This window comes from Hippopotamus amphibius, chromosome 17 (assembly GCF_030028045.1).
Source record: "Hippopotamus amphibius kiboko isolate mHipAmp2 chromosome 17, mHipAmp2.hap2, whole genome shotgun sequence".
NCBI lineage: Eukaryota > Metazoa > Chordata > Mammalia > Artiodactyla > Hippopotamidae > Hippopotamus > Hippopotamus amphibius.
In genome coordinates, this window is record NC_080202.1 from 24,805,463 (window position 1) to 24,825,766 (window position 20,304).

At 38.8% G+C, this 20,304-nt stretch overlaps 1 protein-coding gene and 1 long non-coding RNA gene across 5 annotated transcripts in view; one reads left to right on the forward strand and one right to left on the reverse strand.

Annotated features, from left to right (window-relative positions):
• Positions 1-15,563, reverse strand: part of CLTC (clathrin heavy chain) — a 66,234-nt gene extending 50,671 nt beyond the window's left edge. Inside the window, exons 1-2 of one of the 4 annotated variants that reach the window (XM_057714282.1) lie at positions 15,314-15,561; positions 13,866-13,942 (exon numbers count right to left, since the gene is read on the reverse strand). Coding sequence is in view for 3 of the 4 variants with exons in the window: in XM_057714281.1 (XP_057570264.1) it covers positions 15,314-15,355 (42 nt within the window). In the remaining variant the exon portion in view is untranslated. Of the gene's footprint in view, positions 1-13,865; positions 13,943-15,313 lie in introns of all 4 variants that reach the window. The other 3 variants (XM_057714281.1, XM_057714280.1, XM_057714279.1) reach the window with 3 other exon arrangements.
• Positions 15,564-15,713: 150 nt separating this feature from the next.
• LOC130839807 (uncharacterized) lies at positions 15,714-19,956 on the forward strand. Its single transcript, XR_009049904.1, has 3 exons — positions 15,714-16,387; positions 16,687-16,773; positions 17,093-19,956. It is a non-coding gene; the product is annotated as an uncharacterized LOC130839807 (long non-coding RNA).
• Positions 19,957-20,304: the final 348 nt, after the last annotated feature.

A 20,304-nucleotide genomic window follows, 5' to 3' on the forward strand; every position in this document is an offset into this window, starting at 1 on the left:
ACTGTGGAACAAATTACTAATAAATTCAGAGAATATATAAGCATCGCCAAACCTGCAACTATTTACAGGGAATACACATTAATATCTGAATTCTGGCCACATTTTTAATGCTCTCAGTTGACAAAGTGTTGTTACTGTTGAAGCTGGGGATATTCTATTTTGAAATATACTACGAAGTTTCCATAATAAAGTTTTTTTTTTTTAATGTCAAAGAACTTTTATTTTGCTGCTATAAAGTAAGAATATAGAGTCAATTAACTTAGGTACGAGAAAAGGGATTACTTTTTTTTGAATAGTTATTACATGCATATGGCAAAGAATTCATACTACACAAAAAGGTATATACACTGTGAAGTCACCCACTCCACGTTTCCAGTGATACTCTCTCCCCCCAGCGATCAGAGATACTTTTCCATCTTAGATATCCTATGTACAGATGAAAGTATTTTCATTCTCCCTTTTTAAAAAAAACATTAATGACATACGCACAAAAGCAGACAAACTATCAACTGCTCCCCCTTTAAAGAAAGCCACCCAAACTTTGTAATTTGTTTAGTTTCCAGGCTAGATTTTGGACACTGGTCTGCAGGTAGCACTACTGCAGGACTTGACACTGGAGTCCAGTTCAGGTTTCAAAAAATAAGTACAGTCGTTCGTCCCCTTGGTATCCACTGGGGGTAGGTGCCAGGACCCCTTGCAGACACCAAAACTCCACAGATGCTGCAAAGTCCTTTACATGGATGGGAAACCATAGATAAGGAGGGGAGGGCTGTAAATATTAATAGATTTACTGTTAATCATCACACCCAAAACCCGGGCATGCCCTGGAATTACATTTTACACATGATACAAAAATGTTTCCTTTTCCCTCTCCTCCCTCCTCACCCTAATTTGGATTAACATGCCAAGAGAAAAAGTAAGACACTGCACTCTTAGTTTTGTAGTGAAAAATAGCGTTTCAGATCCCGCATAATCTAGAGAACACAGAATCTTCTTCATTTAAGTAGACAATTACTGTACAAATGTATAACTATGATTATAAACTATGAGTGCCATCCAGAATTAGTTCTGTGGATTCCTCATAGAAGTCAGAATGTCTGGGTTTAGCCCTAGTTTTGCCACGTAAATGACCATGGGCAAATCAATTATCTCTGTATATCCATTTCCTCATCTGAAACATCTGAGATGATGGTACATATTCCACAATTGTGAGGATTTAATCTCAGGTGCTTTCAGAACAGTGCCTGACACATAGTAAAGCTTCAACAGATACCACTGGTACATATAATACATCGGTACTTAGGCCACCTCAAGGTTAGCTTTTTTTGTATTTGCATTTTATCTGCTTAATACAGCTGTCCTAGAAGTTGGTTGAAACTCTGGGTGTGAATTTCTTTTGACTACTGATAAAAGATTACTGGTCTCTGGGGGCTTAACTTACTTAGATACCAAATTCTTGTTGTTACTTTCGAGAAAGGGAAATTACTCTTTAAAACTTCCAATTCTGCTCTTTAATTTGCCTAACTCAAGTTAGGTAGAGACGAGAACCTCCAAAATCAGGTAACATGGAATCATGTAATATATTTATGCTAAATAACCCTATTTTATTTCAATTCTTATTTTTAGGGGCACCAAGGAACAGTACTGCTAAGGCTTTCTAACAAACTTGGCAAATATGTCTCCTACACCTTTGTTTAGGGAGCAAGCTGGGAAAGCTAATGAAAACAAAAGGCATAAGATCAGTATTATAAAAAATTCTCTTTACCCTAAAGAGCTCATGGCTAAGAAACAGAAGATGAAATGTAAAGCAGGCACAACATTTCTCCCCGTAGTGTGCAGAAGAGTTGAAGCCACCTGGTTCAGAGAAAGACACACACACTGCCTCTTTCTCTCCCTTCTATATAGCTTTCCAAAACCAAAATTTTCCAATTTTCCTAATCTTGCCATGCCCCACAATTTCAGATCCGTTTATCCAACTAAACCTTAAACCCATCTCTGCTTTTCAATATGCCTGAAGTTCTGGAGGCCAGAATATTCTTACACAGGACAACATTCCTTTACTATATGTACACTGCTAATAACTTCTCAGGACAATTATATATTCAAAGAGATTTATGAAACTCAGGAATCCATGCTAATAAATAAAAAAGGAAGTTGTTCCCTGCAGAAGAAAGCTAACTTAAAAATGGTGAAAGATAGCAGAAACTAACACAACACTGTAAAGCAACTATACCCCAATTAGAAAAAAATGGTGAAAGACTGATTAACTTCTTTAAAAGTTGGTATTTTGCAATCAACACAATAATTGATTCAGGCAAGAATCATCAATTGATATTAAATTAACGGATGATATTTTGAGGAGCAACAGATATTTACAGAGTCTCAAAATATCTCCCCACAAGATACTTATTACAAAGGGAAAAAGAGATTTATAGTGAAGAAACCTGTTATACACAACCTTCATCAAATGATTAAAGTTAATATAACTAGCAATGGGTCAAAGTGACAGCATGTACTTCCCAATGCTATGCACTACAAAGAACACATCACTCCTGTAGCATTCCTGCCAGAAGTATATGATCTGAATCTAATCATGAAGACACATCGGATAAACCCAAATTGAGGAACATGCCACAAAATAAAAGATCTATATTCTTTAAAAAGTCTACGTCTTAAAATACAAATAGCCAGATTAAAGACACCTAAAGAGACAGGACAACTCAATGCAATTCATGATCTTGAATTCTCTTTTGATGCAAAGAACATTATTGGAACAACTGATGAAAAGTGAATAAAGCCTGAGATAACAGTAAGTCTGTCAAAGTCAACTTCTTCACCTCAATCACTGTAGTATGACTATAGAACACCATTTTGTTATTCTTACTAAATACACACTAGAGTGTGTAGTGGCAAAGAGGCATCATATTGGCGAACTACTTTCAAGCAGTTCAGTAAAAAAATGTGCGTAGAGAGGCTAAAGGGGCTAAATCAAATGTAGTAAAAACTGTTAGGAACTGACAAATCTAGGTAAAGTGTGCAAAGAATCTTTGTACCACTCTTCAAACTTCTCTGTAAATCTCAAACTCTGTATGAGTAAAATGTTTCTTACAAGAAACTTAAGTCATCACTGAAAGCAACACGCAGATCTTGCTTGAATCCTGCTTTAAACAAACTAGATAGCATTTGGGGACAATCTCAATATGGACTGGTTTTTAGATATTGAGGAACTGTTAACTATTAAGATGCTATACTGATATCGTGATTATAAGAAAATTTCCTTATTTTCTAAAGATGCATGCTGGAATATTTATGAAATGTCATAACAGCCTGAATTTTTTTTAAAAATGTTTAATTTAAACAAAAAAGCAAAAGATGCTCATCAATGTCATAAACCTTTTGGGGAAAGAGTATATAACTGTAAGATGAATACCCAATTTCAAAAATGTTATCTGTGAAAGAGACTGTACTAAAATCAAAGAAATACAGTAAAGAAAATTTTTTTTTAATTTTAGCAATATTAGATTCAGAAATCTAAGTTAAATGCTCATCAGTTTTTTTTAAATTTTATTTATTTATTACTTTTTGGGGGGTACACCAAGTTCAATCATCTGTTTTTATACACATATCCCCCGTATTCCCTCTCTCCCTCGACTCCCCCCCCACCCTCCCTCGAGTCCCCCCCACCCTCCCATCCCAGTCCTCTAAGGCATCTTCCATCCTCGAGTTGAACTCCCTTTGTTATACAACAACTTCCCCCTGGCTATCTATTTTACAGTTGGTAGTATATATATGTCTGTGCTACTCTCTCGCTTCGTCTCAGCTTCCCCTTCACCCCCCGCCCCCCCCCCCATGCTCATCAGTTTTTAATGCTTTAAGCTTTGTTTTTCCTGTCTTGCTTTTGAATCTATACTTCATTTAATTGTACAAGTGGCAAACAGAAAAGAGAAGGTGTCCATCCCTGTTTGAGGGGGAGCAAGGCATGACTAGTTGCTGCATAAAAGGTTTAAGTGATTTCACACACAACAAGCACTTAGAACAGCATGGGGGCACCTAAGCACTCTATTTTAGGGATTTCTATCCTTTTACAGATATTTAGCTCTGGGACTATGGTGTCATGACAAACTATTCTAAAACAGATTGGCTCTGATGCCATGCTACTAACATTACATAATCAAGCCTTGGGGGCCAATTTGCTTTTTTCAAAATTCTTGTTACTAAAGACAGTTAGGAAAACCTTCATATATCAAGGAATCAGGAAACCCATTGATGGTGAGTCAGCATCTTATTAGAGTACATTACTGACAAAACATGAAAATATTGTTAAAGGAACTGAATGGACTATGTATACATTTAATCCAATAGTATATATGTATTAAAAAGGGTAAAGGCAATAGTTGGGACATGGAAGCAACCGAAATGCCCATCAACAGATGAATGGATAAAGAAGATGTGGCACATATAGACAATGGAATATTAGCCATAAAAAGGAATGAAATTGAGCTATATGTAATGAGATGGATAGACCTACAGACTGTCATACAGAGTGAAGTAAGCCAGAAAGAGAAAAACAAATACCATATATGCTAACTCATATATATGGAATCTAAAAAATTGGTACTGATGAACTCAGTGACAGGTTAAGAATAAAGATGCAGATGCAGAAAATGGACTGGAGGACACAGGGTTGGGAGGGCGTGGGGGCTAAGGGGAAGCTGGGACGAAGTGAGAGAGTGGCACAGACATGTATACACTACCAAATGTAAAACAGATAGCTAGTGGGAAGTTGCTGTATAACAATGGGAAAGCAACTCGCTGCCTTAGAGGGCCAGAACAGGGAGGGTGGGAGGGAGTCGCTGGAGGAAGGGGATATGGGGGTATATGTATAAATACAGCCGATTCACTTTGGTGTACCTCAAAAGCTGGTACAAAAGTGTAAAGCAATTATATTCCAATAAAGAGCTTAAAAAATAAATAAATAAGAAGGGTATAGGGATTTATCTGGCAGTCCGGTGGCTGGGACTCCAGGCTTCCACTACACGGGGTTGTGGGTTTGATCCCTGGTCAGGGAACTAGGATCCCGCAGGCTGCATGGTGTGGCCAAAAGTTAAAAAAATAAGAGTAGAAAATGATGGCATAAGACAATTCAACGAAGTAAAACCAGACTACTTTTTCAATGCCCAATTCTTTGACTAGCTGAAGATGACACTCTCCGTCAGCACGTCTGTCTCAGCAATCACAATTGTATCCGTGCCTACAAATATCACATAATTAAAGGAGTAATAAGTTTGCTTTGAGCCTACTAATTTCAACCAGCACTTATTTAACTTGACCAGACAGGAACAGGAACATTCATTGGAAACAGTCCTCTTTTTAAGCACACCCGGAGAATTTGCTTCCTAATGAATGACTTGTAAACTCAGAACAGAACTCATTTACCAGCTGAATCAGCTGAAAATCAAAACACGTTAAAATTTGTGTTTATGACAGCATTATCAAGGATTATGTTTCACAATCAATGCTTGGCTTTATACTTCCTGGCTGCTTCCTCCTTGTTTCATCTGAATAGTTAGAATGTAAAGGAAGCATGTATAGCTACTGTATTTCAGACAAGGCAATTTTGTGTGTGCTCTATGTATAGTCCTACTTCAGTTAACTTTTCTGTAAATGAATCTCCTATCTTGATAAAGACTTCGTGTTACCACTACAGAGTTAAGAAGTAAACAATTTTAGAGTCCTGCTGATACTTGGCTGTCACCCAACACAGATATTTTTAAATGCTTGAAGATCTGGTTAACGTCCTATCCCAAGGATTTCACTCAGCATAACTTCCTTTAAAAGTTCCAAAACATCCTCTACCTTCACTAGTATTAACCACAGTGAAGAAAATGCTGACAAAAGTAACTTCAACTGAGCCCTGCCAGGAAACTAGCAAAATGTCAAATAAAAACTGCAGTTGCTGTCTTCTACAGGAAATAAATAAAAATGCTGAAAATGCAGCATTCCTTTAATCAACAGTATACCAACCATTGTTTTCTACGTGTTCCACACATTTGAAGCAACAAATAAAAATGCCCTTGTGGACCCCACATTTAAACATACAGATTTGTTTCTACTCCATGTTAGTCTTTGAGGCAATCATTCTCAGGAGAATTTTTTTACTGTGGTCACTGACTCCAAATTGCTAAGTAATACATTCAGGAAGGAACCACGGTTGGAGACAGCAACTACAAGACTACTAGCTTTGGTAAACTATCAGGAGACTCGAAGACTTTTTCCTACTTATCGCCAACTACTAACTGGAAAATTAAAAACCTTTAAATGTGACTCATTCTTTAAAATAATAATCCAATAATCTGATGAAATATCACATACTAATTCTGACCAAGCTGCAGGGAAATACAGGGAAGTTTTTATTCCCCAAATCTTGCAGATAGGTATGACTCCCCTAAGGTTAAGCCCTTTCTTGTATGAATGACAGTCAGCTGGCACAGAACAACTGAATGCTACCAAAGCTATGACTGGTTATGGAAATGCAATCTAAAGCAGGACACACAATTTAAGGGAGGGCAGAGCTACAAAGACTGGGAGAGAACACATAGAAGTAAAAACACCAAATAGGGTATTCATTTTCCCAAGTAGACTATTCCTTGGTCATCCAAAAAAGCTTCTGCTAACTGTTAGAGAGAATGTGGAAATACTGGAACTCTCATATATTGCTGGTGGGGATGTAAAAAGGTGTAGCTGCTGTGAAAAAGCTAGGCAGTCCCTCAAAAAGTTAAAATACAGAGTTACCATATGACCCAACAATTCTACTCCTTGGTATGTATCTAAAATAACTAAAAATAGGTATTCACACAAACACTTGTACATTAATGTTCACAGCAGCACTATTCGCAATAGCCAACAGGTGGGAAGAATCCAAATGTTCACAGATTGATGAAAGGACAAATAAAATGTGGTATATCCATTCAATGGAGTATTATTCAGCCATAAAGGAATGAAGTTCTGATACATACTACATGGATAAACTTCAAACAGCATGCTTAGTGAAGGAAATTAGATACAAAAGGTTACACATTGCTATGATTCCATTTATAGGAAGAGATAAATTCATAGAGACAAAGCATATTAGTGGTTGATGGGGTATGGAAGGAGGGAGGAAGGAGACTGCTTAATGGATTCTGGGTTTCCTTTTGGGGTAATGAAATGTTTTGGAACTAGATACAGGTGATGGTTCCAAAACATTGTGAACGTACTAAATACCATGATATTGTTCACTTTAGAATGGTTAATTTTAATTTTAGATATGCTTAATATATAATTCAAATAGTCATGTGACAGTTTATATAGACATTTAAAATTATAAAATAATTAACTTGGAAATGTTTTTCCGCTCTTCACATTTCAGAGACCATTTTAAACGCTTCATACGCACTTTTCACATCAGTGTTTTCATTAGCAGAGGAAAGGCATCTCCATTCCATCAAAGTGCTTTTTAAAAATCCATTATGGTGCAATCATAGGAAATTTATAACATGCCTCAAATTTCTGCTTGTGTATTAGGAGAGTTGTTTTTATACTTGTTTTTGGATTTCAATCTCTAGAAACACCTCCCTAATGGACTGGTTTTTCAGCAATATTTAAAATGTTTTCTTACAATATAACGACAGTTGTAATTGTGAGGCCATACAGAGAGGAATAATTATTAGGTGTGTTAAATTTACCTCTTACCAATCCAGCTGATTTCAAGTCCATGGTAGCCTTCACTGAACAGTGCTGTAGTATTCAATTCAAACAGAAGCAACTGTGAAGGGACTCAGTAATATGGACACTTGGTAAGGACTTTTAATATAAGGAGACTCACTCCTGAGGAATATTCTATGGTTAAAAAAAGAAACCTGCCTTAGATTTGCATAGTTCAATAGGAAAGAATGTAAAGTACTGTAGAGAGTTGGGAAAGAGATGGATTTTGTAAATCATGTTCTCTCTAAAGCTTTTTTTCCCCTAATTATTAATCCTCAAATAATGAGTTCTACCCAAAGTTAGCTGTTTGCCAAGCTCAGCATACATGGATAGTCTATGGCTTCCCTTTGTCCACTTTAGTGGTTTTTAACCCCTCTTTCTCAGATGAGCAGCTGGTCAGAAATAAATGAAAGCAACTCTCAACCCAATTTTCATTTTTCATCTACCATGATTCCCAGTTTTGACAGACAGGGGTCATTAAAAACTGCAGTCCCCAGGACCTCCGATTCTTCCCTTCCCTACTTCAGAAATGGACTGGATGTAGAAAACGAGGAGGAGGAGAGAGTCTGATGTAACTCCAAGATCTTGTCTTCAATAACCGGGTAAATGGGCATTCTTCTCGTTTAGCATAGCTTATATGTTCAACACAACTGGATAAAGAGAGACTCCTCTCCAGCACAGAGGCTAAGGACTGATATCTGAGTAGCTGTATGGGCTAAGTATCATGATACAAATACAAACACATACTACAGTCTAACTGTACAACTGCTGGAAAGCATTATTTTAAGTATTTAATAAATGAAGAAGTTGAGAAAAGCTAAAAAGATAGATTAAACATCTGAGACATTTTCCACAGAAAATGCAAAATTTAAATTTACTGCAGAAATTAAATTTTTTACTGTGACAAAATGGTTTTAACGGACCGTGTTCTTATTCTTCCAAAAATAAGCTTTAAAATTTGCTGTACTTCAGGGGACTTCCTTGGCGGTCCAGTGATGAATACTCTGTGCTTCCACTGCAGGGGGTGTGGGTTCGATCACTGGTCGGGGAACTAAGATCCCACATGCTGCACAGTGCAGCAAATAAATAAATAAATAAATAAATAAATAAATAAATAAATAAATAAAATCTGCTGTACTTCAGAACTTAAAGACAAGTCCTTATTTACCCAATGATTCAGAGCAGGAAGTACTAGTATTACTGGCAGTTCTGCCTCCAAAGCACAATCCTACAAATCTGTAACCATTTTCCCCTCTATGGTTACGCTATTCAAACTGAGCAAGCATGTTCTACTCCCTCTTTTCCCCTCCACCTTCCCAAGCACGACAGTCTTCCTTGAGTTCTATTCAAGTTTTACATTAGAACAAACTCAAAAACATAAATAATGCAGTAAAATAGAAAGCAGAACTTTCCTGCTTTCACAAGTGGCTTCAGACTGGAACTCTCTTGTCATTAAGGAAAAGTCTAAGAGAAATTTTAAGAAGTTCAGCCTTATGAGAGGGATACAGATAATCTTGGTTATTACAAGTTAACATGATCCCAATCATTCTGCACAATTTTTTAGTGGGAACTCAGATAAAGCCTTTTAAACACATCATCTAAATAACTGCTTAAAGGCACAGAAAATCAGATGTTGGTTCACTGGCCCCTACTTTTCTCATAATATAAAAACTACTAACCAAAAAACCAAATACTAGTAGAATGTATACATCAAAAAACACCACAGCATACATACAAATTATACAGATCATTCACCAAATGAGGCAATGTGCCACAAAGAAAGAAGAGCAAATATTAAAGCCTAACCACCCACTCACTAGCTGTGTGACTACAGGTTAACTGCTATGAACTTCAGTTCCCCCATCTGCAAAATAAGGCTAACCCTACCTACATGAAGGGATGTTCTTGCCAATCAAATGAGATCATGAACATAAAATATTTAGCAGAGTTCTTAGCACACAGCAGGTGCTCAAATAGCTATAATGGTCAGTTTATTTTGATCTTGTAGATTTCAGGACGATTAAGATTTGATGAATAGTTATTCCATCTGAATTAGGATAAACTTTCTTAAATTATGTCTTTCATAACACAAAAATTCAAGTCTGACAGATGGGTTTTGCATAATACATTCAGATCCAAGCTCCTGCCACCCCTTGAGTTAAGAGCATTAGCCTCAGGCACTTAGCCAAGAAGGGTGAAAAAAAGAGACACCTACAGCTGTAAACTTTGCTATGGCTTACAATTTGATTTTATAAAGTAGCTTTAGCCAGGCTATGTAAATAAATGTAAAAAAAATAGCCTAGTTCTAATATGAAGCCCTAATATACCAGCTATGAATCCATTTCCTATCTGAGAACATACACTTCTGCACTACCATCTTATAGAAGGACATATAAACACTAACAAAAACCTGACTGGCATTCCAAGTGGGTATTTTATCAGATGTGGTTTATTAGTCTCAAATATATCTGACCAAGGAACACTAATTAAAGATGTACCAATGGCACATGTGAGCACTCATGGGATATAATAAAAGATTAAAAATTTTCTTTCTTTTGGGCACTTTCAGAGCAGAATCAATTTTGAGTCATACAAATATTTGTATTAAATACTGCATAATATCAAACATTCAATAACATCCATGGTTACAATTACGTGTGGACAGCCTCTGCCAGTTATCAATACAAGCACAGATGCAAGCTGCAGTCAGTCTTATTCACTACTTTGTCCCTAGTGTTAACATAATTGTTGATCTGTAGTAAATATTCAAATCTCAGGTGAGTAACAAATATTTATAAACCATAAAAATCTAGGTCTTAAGTCTGCAAATAAAATGTTGTCACTACTTGAGAGATACCTGAATAAAATATACTGGACAAAAATTATACAGCCAACAATTAATACCCTGCAGGTGCTACACCAAGTACTTTCACATACATGATCTCAGACCTTCAGGGTAACTTTGTGAGGTAATACACCTATTTTACAGAGAAAAAGAGGCAAGAGGTTAGTTTTAACCTGCCTTCTCCAATAATGCAGCCACATTTCACAAGCAACATGTGGTTCTAAGCACTTGAAATGTGGTTACTATGAGTGAATTTTCAATTTTAACTTAATGAAAATTAAATAGTGGGACTTCCCTGGTGGTACAGTGGATAAGACTCTGCGCTCCCAAAGCACGGAGCCTGGGTTTAATCCCTGGTCAGGGAACTAGATCCCACATGCATGCCGCAATTAAGGAGCCCACACGCCACAACTACGGCCCCATGCAACCAAATAAATAAATAAATAAATAAATCTATACATATATTTAAAAAATTAAATAGTAACTGATGATTGACTCAATTACGGAAAACATGTTTGGAACAACCTACATATGCAAACCTGCTTTTCCAACTGTAATTTTTTTGTAATTAATTAATCTATTTATTTATTTAGTATTGGTTGTGTTGGGTTTTTGTTGCTGCACACGGGTTTTCTCTAGTTGCAGAGAGCGGGGGCTACTCTTCATTGTGGTGCGTGGGCTCATTGTGGTGCATGGGCTCATTGTGGTGGCTTCTCTTGTTGCAGAGCATGGGCTTTAGGTGTATGAGCTTCAGTAGTTGTGGCACATGGGCTCAACAGTTGTGGCTCACAGGCTCTAGAGCACAGGCTCAACAGTTGCGGCACATAGGCTTAGTTGCTCCGTGGCATGTGGTATCTTCCTGGGGCAGGGACTGAACCCATGTCCCCTGCATTGGCAGGTGGATCCTTAACCACTGCACCACCTAGGAAGTCCTCCAACGGTAAACTTTATGAAAGCTAAATACAGATCAAATATATAAAATGAAAATAGGGTCTGAATTGACCCTAAGTATAAAACACATACCAGATTTTGAAAATTCAGTACCCCAAAAAACAGAATGTAAAATATCTCATCTGAAAACTTTATACTAATTACATGTTGAAGTTATAATATTTGTGGTACACTGAGTTAAACGAGACATGGCCACTGGAAAATGTAAAATCACAGACGTGGCTCACATTTTTTCTATTGGATGGCACTGGTCTCAACAACCTCCAAACCCCTGATCTGTCTCCTATACCATATCATTAACCACACATTAAACCAGTAGAGAAGTCACTTTCTCAGGGCAAAGTCTAACAGGAAAAAAAAAAAAAAACAACCACTAGGATACCGTATAACCTCCTCTGAAAGCCAATCATTGCTTTTCTTTGCAATATTTAGTGTCAGAAGACCTAGGTTCAAATCCCACAGGTTCCCTTGGGCGCTAGTTTGAGTTTCACTTTCTCCAACTGTTTACGAAGGATGTCTGGGGGAATTAGGTGAAGACCTGGAAGCACCTATCCACTTTCATAGGACACAAGACTCTCACAAGAAAAGAAGTCTGCTGCTCCTTCCATTCACTAGTCATTATTCAGCATCATCACTTCCCAAAAGAGACAGTATTCAACCAACATTTTCTATTAATGAATGAATGTTTTAATTTTAGCTAACAAAATGTTCTAAACATATAAATATGGGTGGCCAGATACATCTTCACTCTTACAAAGCACATCTGTATGGTCTGTAATTGTACAGTCCAATGTCATAGTCAATAGCCTCACTCAGCTACTTACATTTACATTAATTGAAAAGAAATAAAAGTAAAAATTTAGTCCCTCAGTCACAACAGCCACATTTCACATGCTCAATATGCCTACGCAGCCAGTATAAATTTTAATCATGGAAGAAAGTTCTACTGGATAGTAACTCTCAAAAAGCAAAAGCCATGCGGTAATGGTGACAGAAAAACATCTTCTTAAATATACTTTAAATATCATAAGTTAAGGTTCCTGAAATCATGTATTTCATTGCACACCAAAATGTACATGATTGTGACTTTACACACACAGTTTCATGATAAATTATTTCCTAAACAGAGGGAAAACACATTCTCTAGAATTAGCCACACCCCTTTAAGCTGAGTAAATTGACCATTAGGAAAATTCTGAAAAACCTGATACATCTTAAACTTGGAAGCTATTCCTAGAATAGACTGCAACCTAATTCCAGGCAGTATGCCTCTTCCAGGCAGTACAGCTAAGCATGTAACATCCCAGTAATACTTAGCACTGCTTTCTCTTTGCAAATCGAAATAACCATAGCAAGAACCCCTACCATTGAATTCACAATGCATTCATGGATCAGAGGGAAAAGAACAGGGTTGGGAGATTTTTAATTGCAGACCCAAACAATCTGGGAATACAGCAGAATGTGTCAACTGGCATAAAGATACTTAATTAGGCAAGAGATCAGAAGGCAACACTATGTGTAGCCTAGAATTTTTTTCAGAACCTGCAATTCTAGCAAAATCTTGCTCAAATAGGCACTCATCTGTTCACAACCTAAAAGAGAAGAAAAAAAACTCCTTTATAACTTAAAATATTAATATTCATTTGATGCGGCCCTGAGCCCTTGATAACAGACCCTTCATTTGGCCAAAGTAGCTACATGGTATAAAAATAAATTCATTTACAGTTCACCCTTTGAAGCTTTCACAGGTTAATTCTACAAATTCCTCAATTCTTGTTCCCAATTTTTATCCTAAGTGTTTCAGAAAGCTTCCTGCCACTCAGCAAACTGGCAGGGGATGAGAGGTCAAAGACCTAAGATGCCAATGGAAATAATCCTTATTAACTTTTATAAAGGGAAGAGATAAAAGTGAAAAGTCAGGAATTATATTATCCTGGAGGAAGTTGGAGATTGGAGCTCTGCACAGTTACATCATTATCAGCTTGAGTATGAGTATACAGTCACCAAAGCAAGCTTAAACTTAGGCATGGCATATATACTACTCCAAAAAAGGAATGACTGAATTCTTCGAGTATATTTGCAAAGTTACTTTATATCCACTCCTTCAAAGTAGTTGAGAAGGAAATGGCTTCACTCAAGTATTTTCCTAACCCTCCACATTCAACAGAAGTAACCACAGCAATAAAAATTTGGATAGAGCATAAACAAAAACTTCTGTGTCCATTCTGTCATTTAATGTTTTTTAACCTTTTGTAAAATAGTGTTCTATCACATCAGATGAGTTACCTGAAAACCAAAAATGACTGAATAAAGTACATTACTTAACTCATTCTTTGAGTAAAATTTATTACTCATTATATTTCAAGACAAAGGAAGCCTTGCTGACACAAGCAAAGGTGATACCTGTAAAAAAATATGAAATTATGTTGATAGCCAGAATATTAAACCTTTTTATTAACAAGAATCCTTTATATATGTTACAACAATGACAGAAAGTAAATAGCCTTCAATGGTAAAGTGTCCAATGGGCCACCAGTATTAGTGCCATGTCAAAACACTGGCATCTCTTATCATTACGAATTAGTCCTTCAAATGATTGAGCTGAGGCAGACCTCTTTAAAGAGGTAATCAGTAAGAAAGCATACTTTATGAATAAATTATTTCAGCCAAAGTAAAACCAGGATTGGTGAACCAGGAAAATCAAATGCTCAGAAAAGACTTAATTTAGTCCAGCCCTCCAATGATCACCTGCCTGGGCCCGCCACGGGCAAGCTGCCAGATAAGACAGTCTGTTGCCTACAGGATAATGCACCATGGGGAAAAACTCTAGAACCTACTAAAGGAAGCCAATTACAGACCAAATAACCTTGCATATCCCTGGGCAGGTGTGCTCTATCCCCAAGGCTCGTTCAATTCCTTGCAATCCTGAGGGAGGTACTCACGCCAAGCCAACTACCTGCTAGACTCCGGCAGACCCCAAGATAACCTCTGGATAACTCTTCTCTCCCTTCTAGAACTAAAGAGGGGATAAAAGCCGCACCATTCCCAGAGAAATAAAGAAAGTGAAAAAAGGCGCGTTCCCCTAGGAACCTTGACCCCACGCGCTCTGGGACTGATACCGCCCTGAGAAATACATTCCCCCATTCTATCCTCCTTTTCCTTCAGTGACCTTCCCTGTTCCTACTGCCTCGGGGAAGGTAAGAGAGGAGTCACTGCTGTTACCCCCAGCCCCGGGGAAGGTGCCTTTCCCGTTGAGAGCCGCAAAGGGAGGAAGAAAAAAGGTTGCTCCTCCCCAACCCACCCGCGCCACAACTCCTGGGTGCAGACACGATGGGAAAAAGGGAACAGAGAGAGCAATGGGAGGTGACAGCCCTGCGCTGGCCTAGGGGAAGAGAATCCTTGCTCCGGAAGAAACGCGGGAGAACCCCTCCCCCCCCTCACCCAACGCACCCAAATGAATGAACTGAATAAAACCGGGGGGTGGAGGATTATTATGCGCAGTTCTTGCCATCCAGGAAGCGAAGACAGAGGCCTTCAAACCCAGGCACGGCCCCACTGTCCTATGCACCCCGACTCGCTTCCTTTCCACCCAAGCCCCACATCATTTAACCCTTCAAGCTTTCCAAGATAGTGCCCCATCCTTCATCTGCCCTAGGAACCGATACTCCCCCCGCCCCCCCATTCTACTCTTTTTGCTTGGGCTCAGACTCCGGCTTCCTCCTTCCTACCGCCCTCTGTCCACAGCCAGCCCTCACTAGCCCGTGCCCACCGCACCTGAAGATGCTCCTGAAAACGAATTGGCAGAATCTGGGCCATGGCGCTGTCGGGGGGTATGGTCTCCTCCTGTCACTGGGGCTGCGGGGCAGTGGCTGCCCGGGCTCTCCAAGGGAGAGGAGGAGAAGGGGGAGGGGGGAGGCTGGGCTCAGCAGGAGAGTCTCCGGGGACGCAGGAAACTGGCAGGCAGACGAAAGAACTCAGGTCGGGGGCGGAGGCTCCAGGGTCCGGGAGAGCCGCAATGGCGGAACCGGGCGCAGCACAGACTCCGGAAACGGCTGAGCCCTGCGGAAGGATCCCAGCGACAGAACTCCGCCCAAGTCGCCTCACCCCCTCCGCCTTATGTACCCCTCCACGGAGCGCCGCGGTGCAGCGGGGCGCAGGAATTCGGGGCGCAGTACGCTGAGGGCCTCGCTTACTGCTGCGACACGGGGAGAAACAGAGGAATCGGAGGGACTACTTTTTCTTCCTTATTACTTTCCCCAGCCGCCTGCTTTTCCCTCCCCCCACCTTTTTTTTTTTGCATTTTGCCACATCATGCGACTAGGGGCGACTAACGTCATTTCCGTGGGCGCTTTAGGTCCCACCCACGTACTTCCGGGTGCACGTGACGCTGTCGGGAAAGGTCGGCTGACTGCTGCCAGAATGCAGAGCCAGTTCTAGGGAAGTGCGGCGTCTCCTGGGAATGAGGTGGCTGTTGGGCCGCCTTGAGGAATCGCGGTTCCGCTCCCTTCCCCTATGGGCCCTGCCTATTTAAACAGAGTCCCTTACGAAGAGGACGTGGCGTGGGCAGCTGGGCCCAGCCTCCGGCCCTCTCCGTGACTCAGGGAAACGGCCTCCCTGCAGGGCGCTCTTGGCAGCCGGCTGCCGCGCTCCTCCCCCGCCTAGTTTCTTGTGGTGGGTGGTGTGTTACATCCCAGGGAGGGGGCATTGAAAGGGGGTTTAAAATCCTGCCTGCCCTTAATGCTCGCCCTTTTGACGGTTGGACAAGCTGACGCTTGGATCCTGACAGAACTAGTGGTCTCTTCGGATGTTAAACAATTGACTCAAAGGGCAGTGAAGGCCACTTACCAGGTATCTCAAACTGGCCTTGTGATAACCTTTCTTAACGTTTCTGCGGACATTTTGGAGGACGTGTATATGGGTCTAGCTTAGTAATACATTTAGTGAAGAATTTGAGTGTCACAAATAACGCTGAAGATTTGGACTAAAATTGTAGCAGGAGGATTCTTTTTTAAAGCCATATCAGATAATTAATGAGCCTCTAAGATTTTGACAGGTTAAAGATGGTTTGTAAAACCTTAAGGTTTTTTCTCGGTGTGGTTAAGGTACACTCTTGGAGAAGGGGATTAACTATTAGCGGTGTATTTCAGTGGGACCACTTCAACATTGTCAATTAGAAGTGTTTGGGAATGCAAGCGCTTCACAGCTGGAGCATCGTGTCTTCTAACAACATTAAGGTATCGACGGTATTCATTATCGATTAATAACCTTCCCAGTACTTTATTGCTCAAGTATAAGCTGTCATAATATTTCATAATAGCACAAATACAATAAAGGATAAAAGGATTTCGTTCGGTGCCTTTCATCTTAAAAGAGATGTGATTGTTTTTCCAGAAAGATCTTGAGGAAAAATTTAAGTACACATTATTTTTAGTGCCCTTTTCAAAAAGTTAAACATAAAACACTATTAGGTATACAGTAATTTTGTGTGTTAAGCAGTTTTACTTAGAGAAATTTGCTTAATCATTCAAATTGCTTTTAATGTTTTTCCCAAAGTTTACCTCACAAACTGAGGATGAGAGAAGAATCTTTGGCAGTAAAGAGAGCGGACGGAGACTGTTCTGCAAAGAAAAGCCTTGCCACCATGTCATCAGAGTGAATATTTATGCGTGGCAAAATTCCATTGTTTTGTTAAGCCAAATAGTTGAAGATGTTCTGTATTCTGCAGCATTTGAAATGACCTTCTAATACCAATTTTAGTAGCTGCTTTGAATTTTTTTTGGAAGTATACAAATTCTAAATTAAAAATCTAAAGGAGTTACTTTTTGATTACAGTTAAAGGAGTAGCTTAATCAAGTTAACATTTCCAATCTCAGAATCTGGGATACAAGAGCTGTACTACGAACTGGCCACCAAAAATTTTCTTTATTAATAACTCTTGCATTTTCAGACAGACCTGTAATTTTAAAGACGTTTAGAATCCGCAAAGCAATTGATTTTAGCTTGGATATTTGGTGTGGAATATCTAACTAGAAGTCCACTGAGGTTCTGTTAAAGTGACTGCTGTGTCATCACGCACAGAAATATAATGCATGCATTGTTTTCAGAACCACTTAGAAGAAAAATAGATTACAGTATACCAGCTCATTTTGAACACGGTATCCTTCAATAAATCCAAAATTTTCAAGAGAAAAAAATGTACCAGATGATAAAGATTAAAAAAAACAAAAAAACAAACCCCAAAACCGAAACCGATGCCTTTTAAAGATTAATGATTTTGGCTGAGGTAATGAGAGCTTTTTATGGTAGTACACTGTTCTTGCTACTGGTGTAGAGGCAGGACGAAAGGTTGTCAATACTTGGTTTAGAAGCCCCAAAGGCTGAGTCACTGTTAAGTTACCTGAAAAGTAATTGAATGGCTTTGTTTTCAGGCACTACCTTAAGTTAGAGAAGATAGAAAAAAAACAAAAAAACTCCAGCATTTGTTTTCTGGTTTATTAGGTTATCTAAGTATGACAAAGTCTTTTAATAAGACTATAAATGTATTATCATCGCAGCTTTTAGTTTCAGGAAATGTTTTAGTAAGGTAGGCATGTTAATAAAATAAATCATCAAATTCTTTGAAGTATTTTTAGCAGAATATTCAATAGTAGGTCCTCGCTCTGAGTCACAGCAAGTGCTGTTAGCAAAAACTGCATTGCTCGTCTGCTATTTTGAGGAGTGCCAGTTTCTCAAAACCTATGCAAGAAAACTTTATTGTGTTCCTAATTTTATATTTTATGCCAGGACCTGTTTTATACACACATACACACACACACACACCCTCCCCCACACTCACCCCTCCAATGTGAATGACACATCAGAAAAACTTTTCATTGTAGGATTCCTCTGTAGTTTTTCATCTTCAAGCAACGCTGGATTTAAGGCCCCTGCCTTTTAACTTGACCTTTTAAAAACAGCATGAACTAGCTGCATTGCAAAGCCACAAAGTAATGGCATTTCTCAAACGTTAAGAGATTAATTTTAAAGCAGAAGTTTAAACCTAACCCACTGTACCAAATATTTAAAATTCAGATTTTAATGAAACCAAGAGGGATATGCTTTAGCATTACCTAAGTAAGTGGTTTTGCCATTTAAACAGCAACTTTGAGAAACATCTCAGCCCCCTAGGGCCACTGATGTGAATCACAGCAGGATTAGATAAAGAGCATGTCAAAGGCCAATAAGTGGCTCAGGTATCAGTCAACATACACTGCCTACTTTATTTTGATCCCATACAAGGCACTGATTATAGGCAAAGCACACCCAAATAGAACATTTTACAAAGCAAGAAAAAAAATTTCATGGTCTTATTTTAGTATGAAATGGACCTTAACTTAAACTTATCACTCACTGCTCAAGCTTGTCCTAAACCTAATTTATTTAGACAAGTTTTATAATGTATCACGGATGGCAATAAGATCTGTAGTGAATTTATTCTGCGTCAGGATCAAGCATGTTCCAAGTGAATAATCAAGACTAGCCCTGTGGGAATACAATCTGGAATCTAGCATATTATATGGGCCCCTCCCATGTTTTCTAAAGGTTAAATCCAATCCCAGCAGAGGAATGAAGTAGCTCATAACATTACCTTAAAAAGTCATCTCAGAAAAGTTGGTTCAAATACAGTGATACACAGAGCTTTGGAAACAGAAAAACCCAGAAGAGTTATAACACTACTGATCAACAGATGTCACAACATCCCTTCCAAATGGAAAAACAAAAGGTATAATAAGCTTGAGATGATTTACAGAATGAAGGGGCCTGAGTGTGGGAATGATTGTTACGGGCTTTTTCTCCCCTCCTTTCTAAATATGTAAGAACTGTCCCTTTTTACCTCCTGGAGTTATTACTGTCTCCAAAGCAGGGTATGACCCACAAACGTGTTCTCTCAGCAATCTTAAAATTCTGTCACACTCCAGGGTTGGTTCTACAAGTAGCAATGCACCTATGCAGCCTTGTGATCATAATAAACTCATTCTCAGAAGAGAATATTAAGGACTGAGATTTGGTAAACATTTTGGTTAACTCAATAATAGCAAAGTCAAGGAAAAATAATTTGCTTGGTCAACAAACACTTCAGTACATACAATGAAAAATATTTAATGTTAAAATCTTTTGAAAGGCTTTAAAAATATTTTTATATGGGGAAATCAATTCTGAATCTTATAGGCTCAGGTTCATCACTGTGAAGTTTTTGTATAGTATTCTTGCTAATGTAACATGATCTGAATATGTACCAAATGTAGGACACACTAGAAATTACTGTCTTTTAAATGCCTTATGCCTCAATGTGTCATGGCTGATAAAAGTGCATTATGTAAAACAAACCCAAAACCTGTTTACTTTTCCTTGTTGCTCATATTCCAAATAACTATGAGTTTAATGTACAGAATACAACCATAAAATTACTATTCATTCCGTAACACTCCAGTAATGAAAAATATACCAACCTCATTTTTTTCCTACATCATATTTACTGATTTAAATTTTCTTTTTCTTTTTATTTTATTTATTGGCTACATTGGGTCTTCATTGCTGCACACGGGCTTTCTCTAGTTGCGGTTAGTGGAGGCTATTCTTCATTGTGGCGTGCGGGCTCCTCATTGTAGTGGCTTCTCTTGTTGCGGAGCATGGGCTCTAGGCACGTGGGCTTCAGTAGTTGTGGCACACAGGCTCAATAGTTGTGGCTCACGGGCTCTAGAGCGCAGGCTCAATAGTTGTGGCAC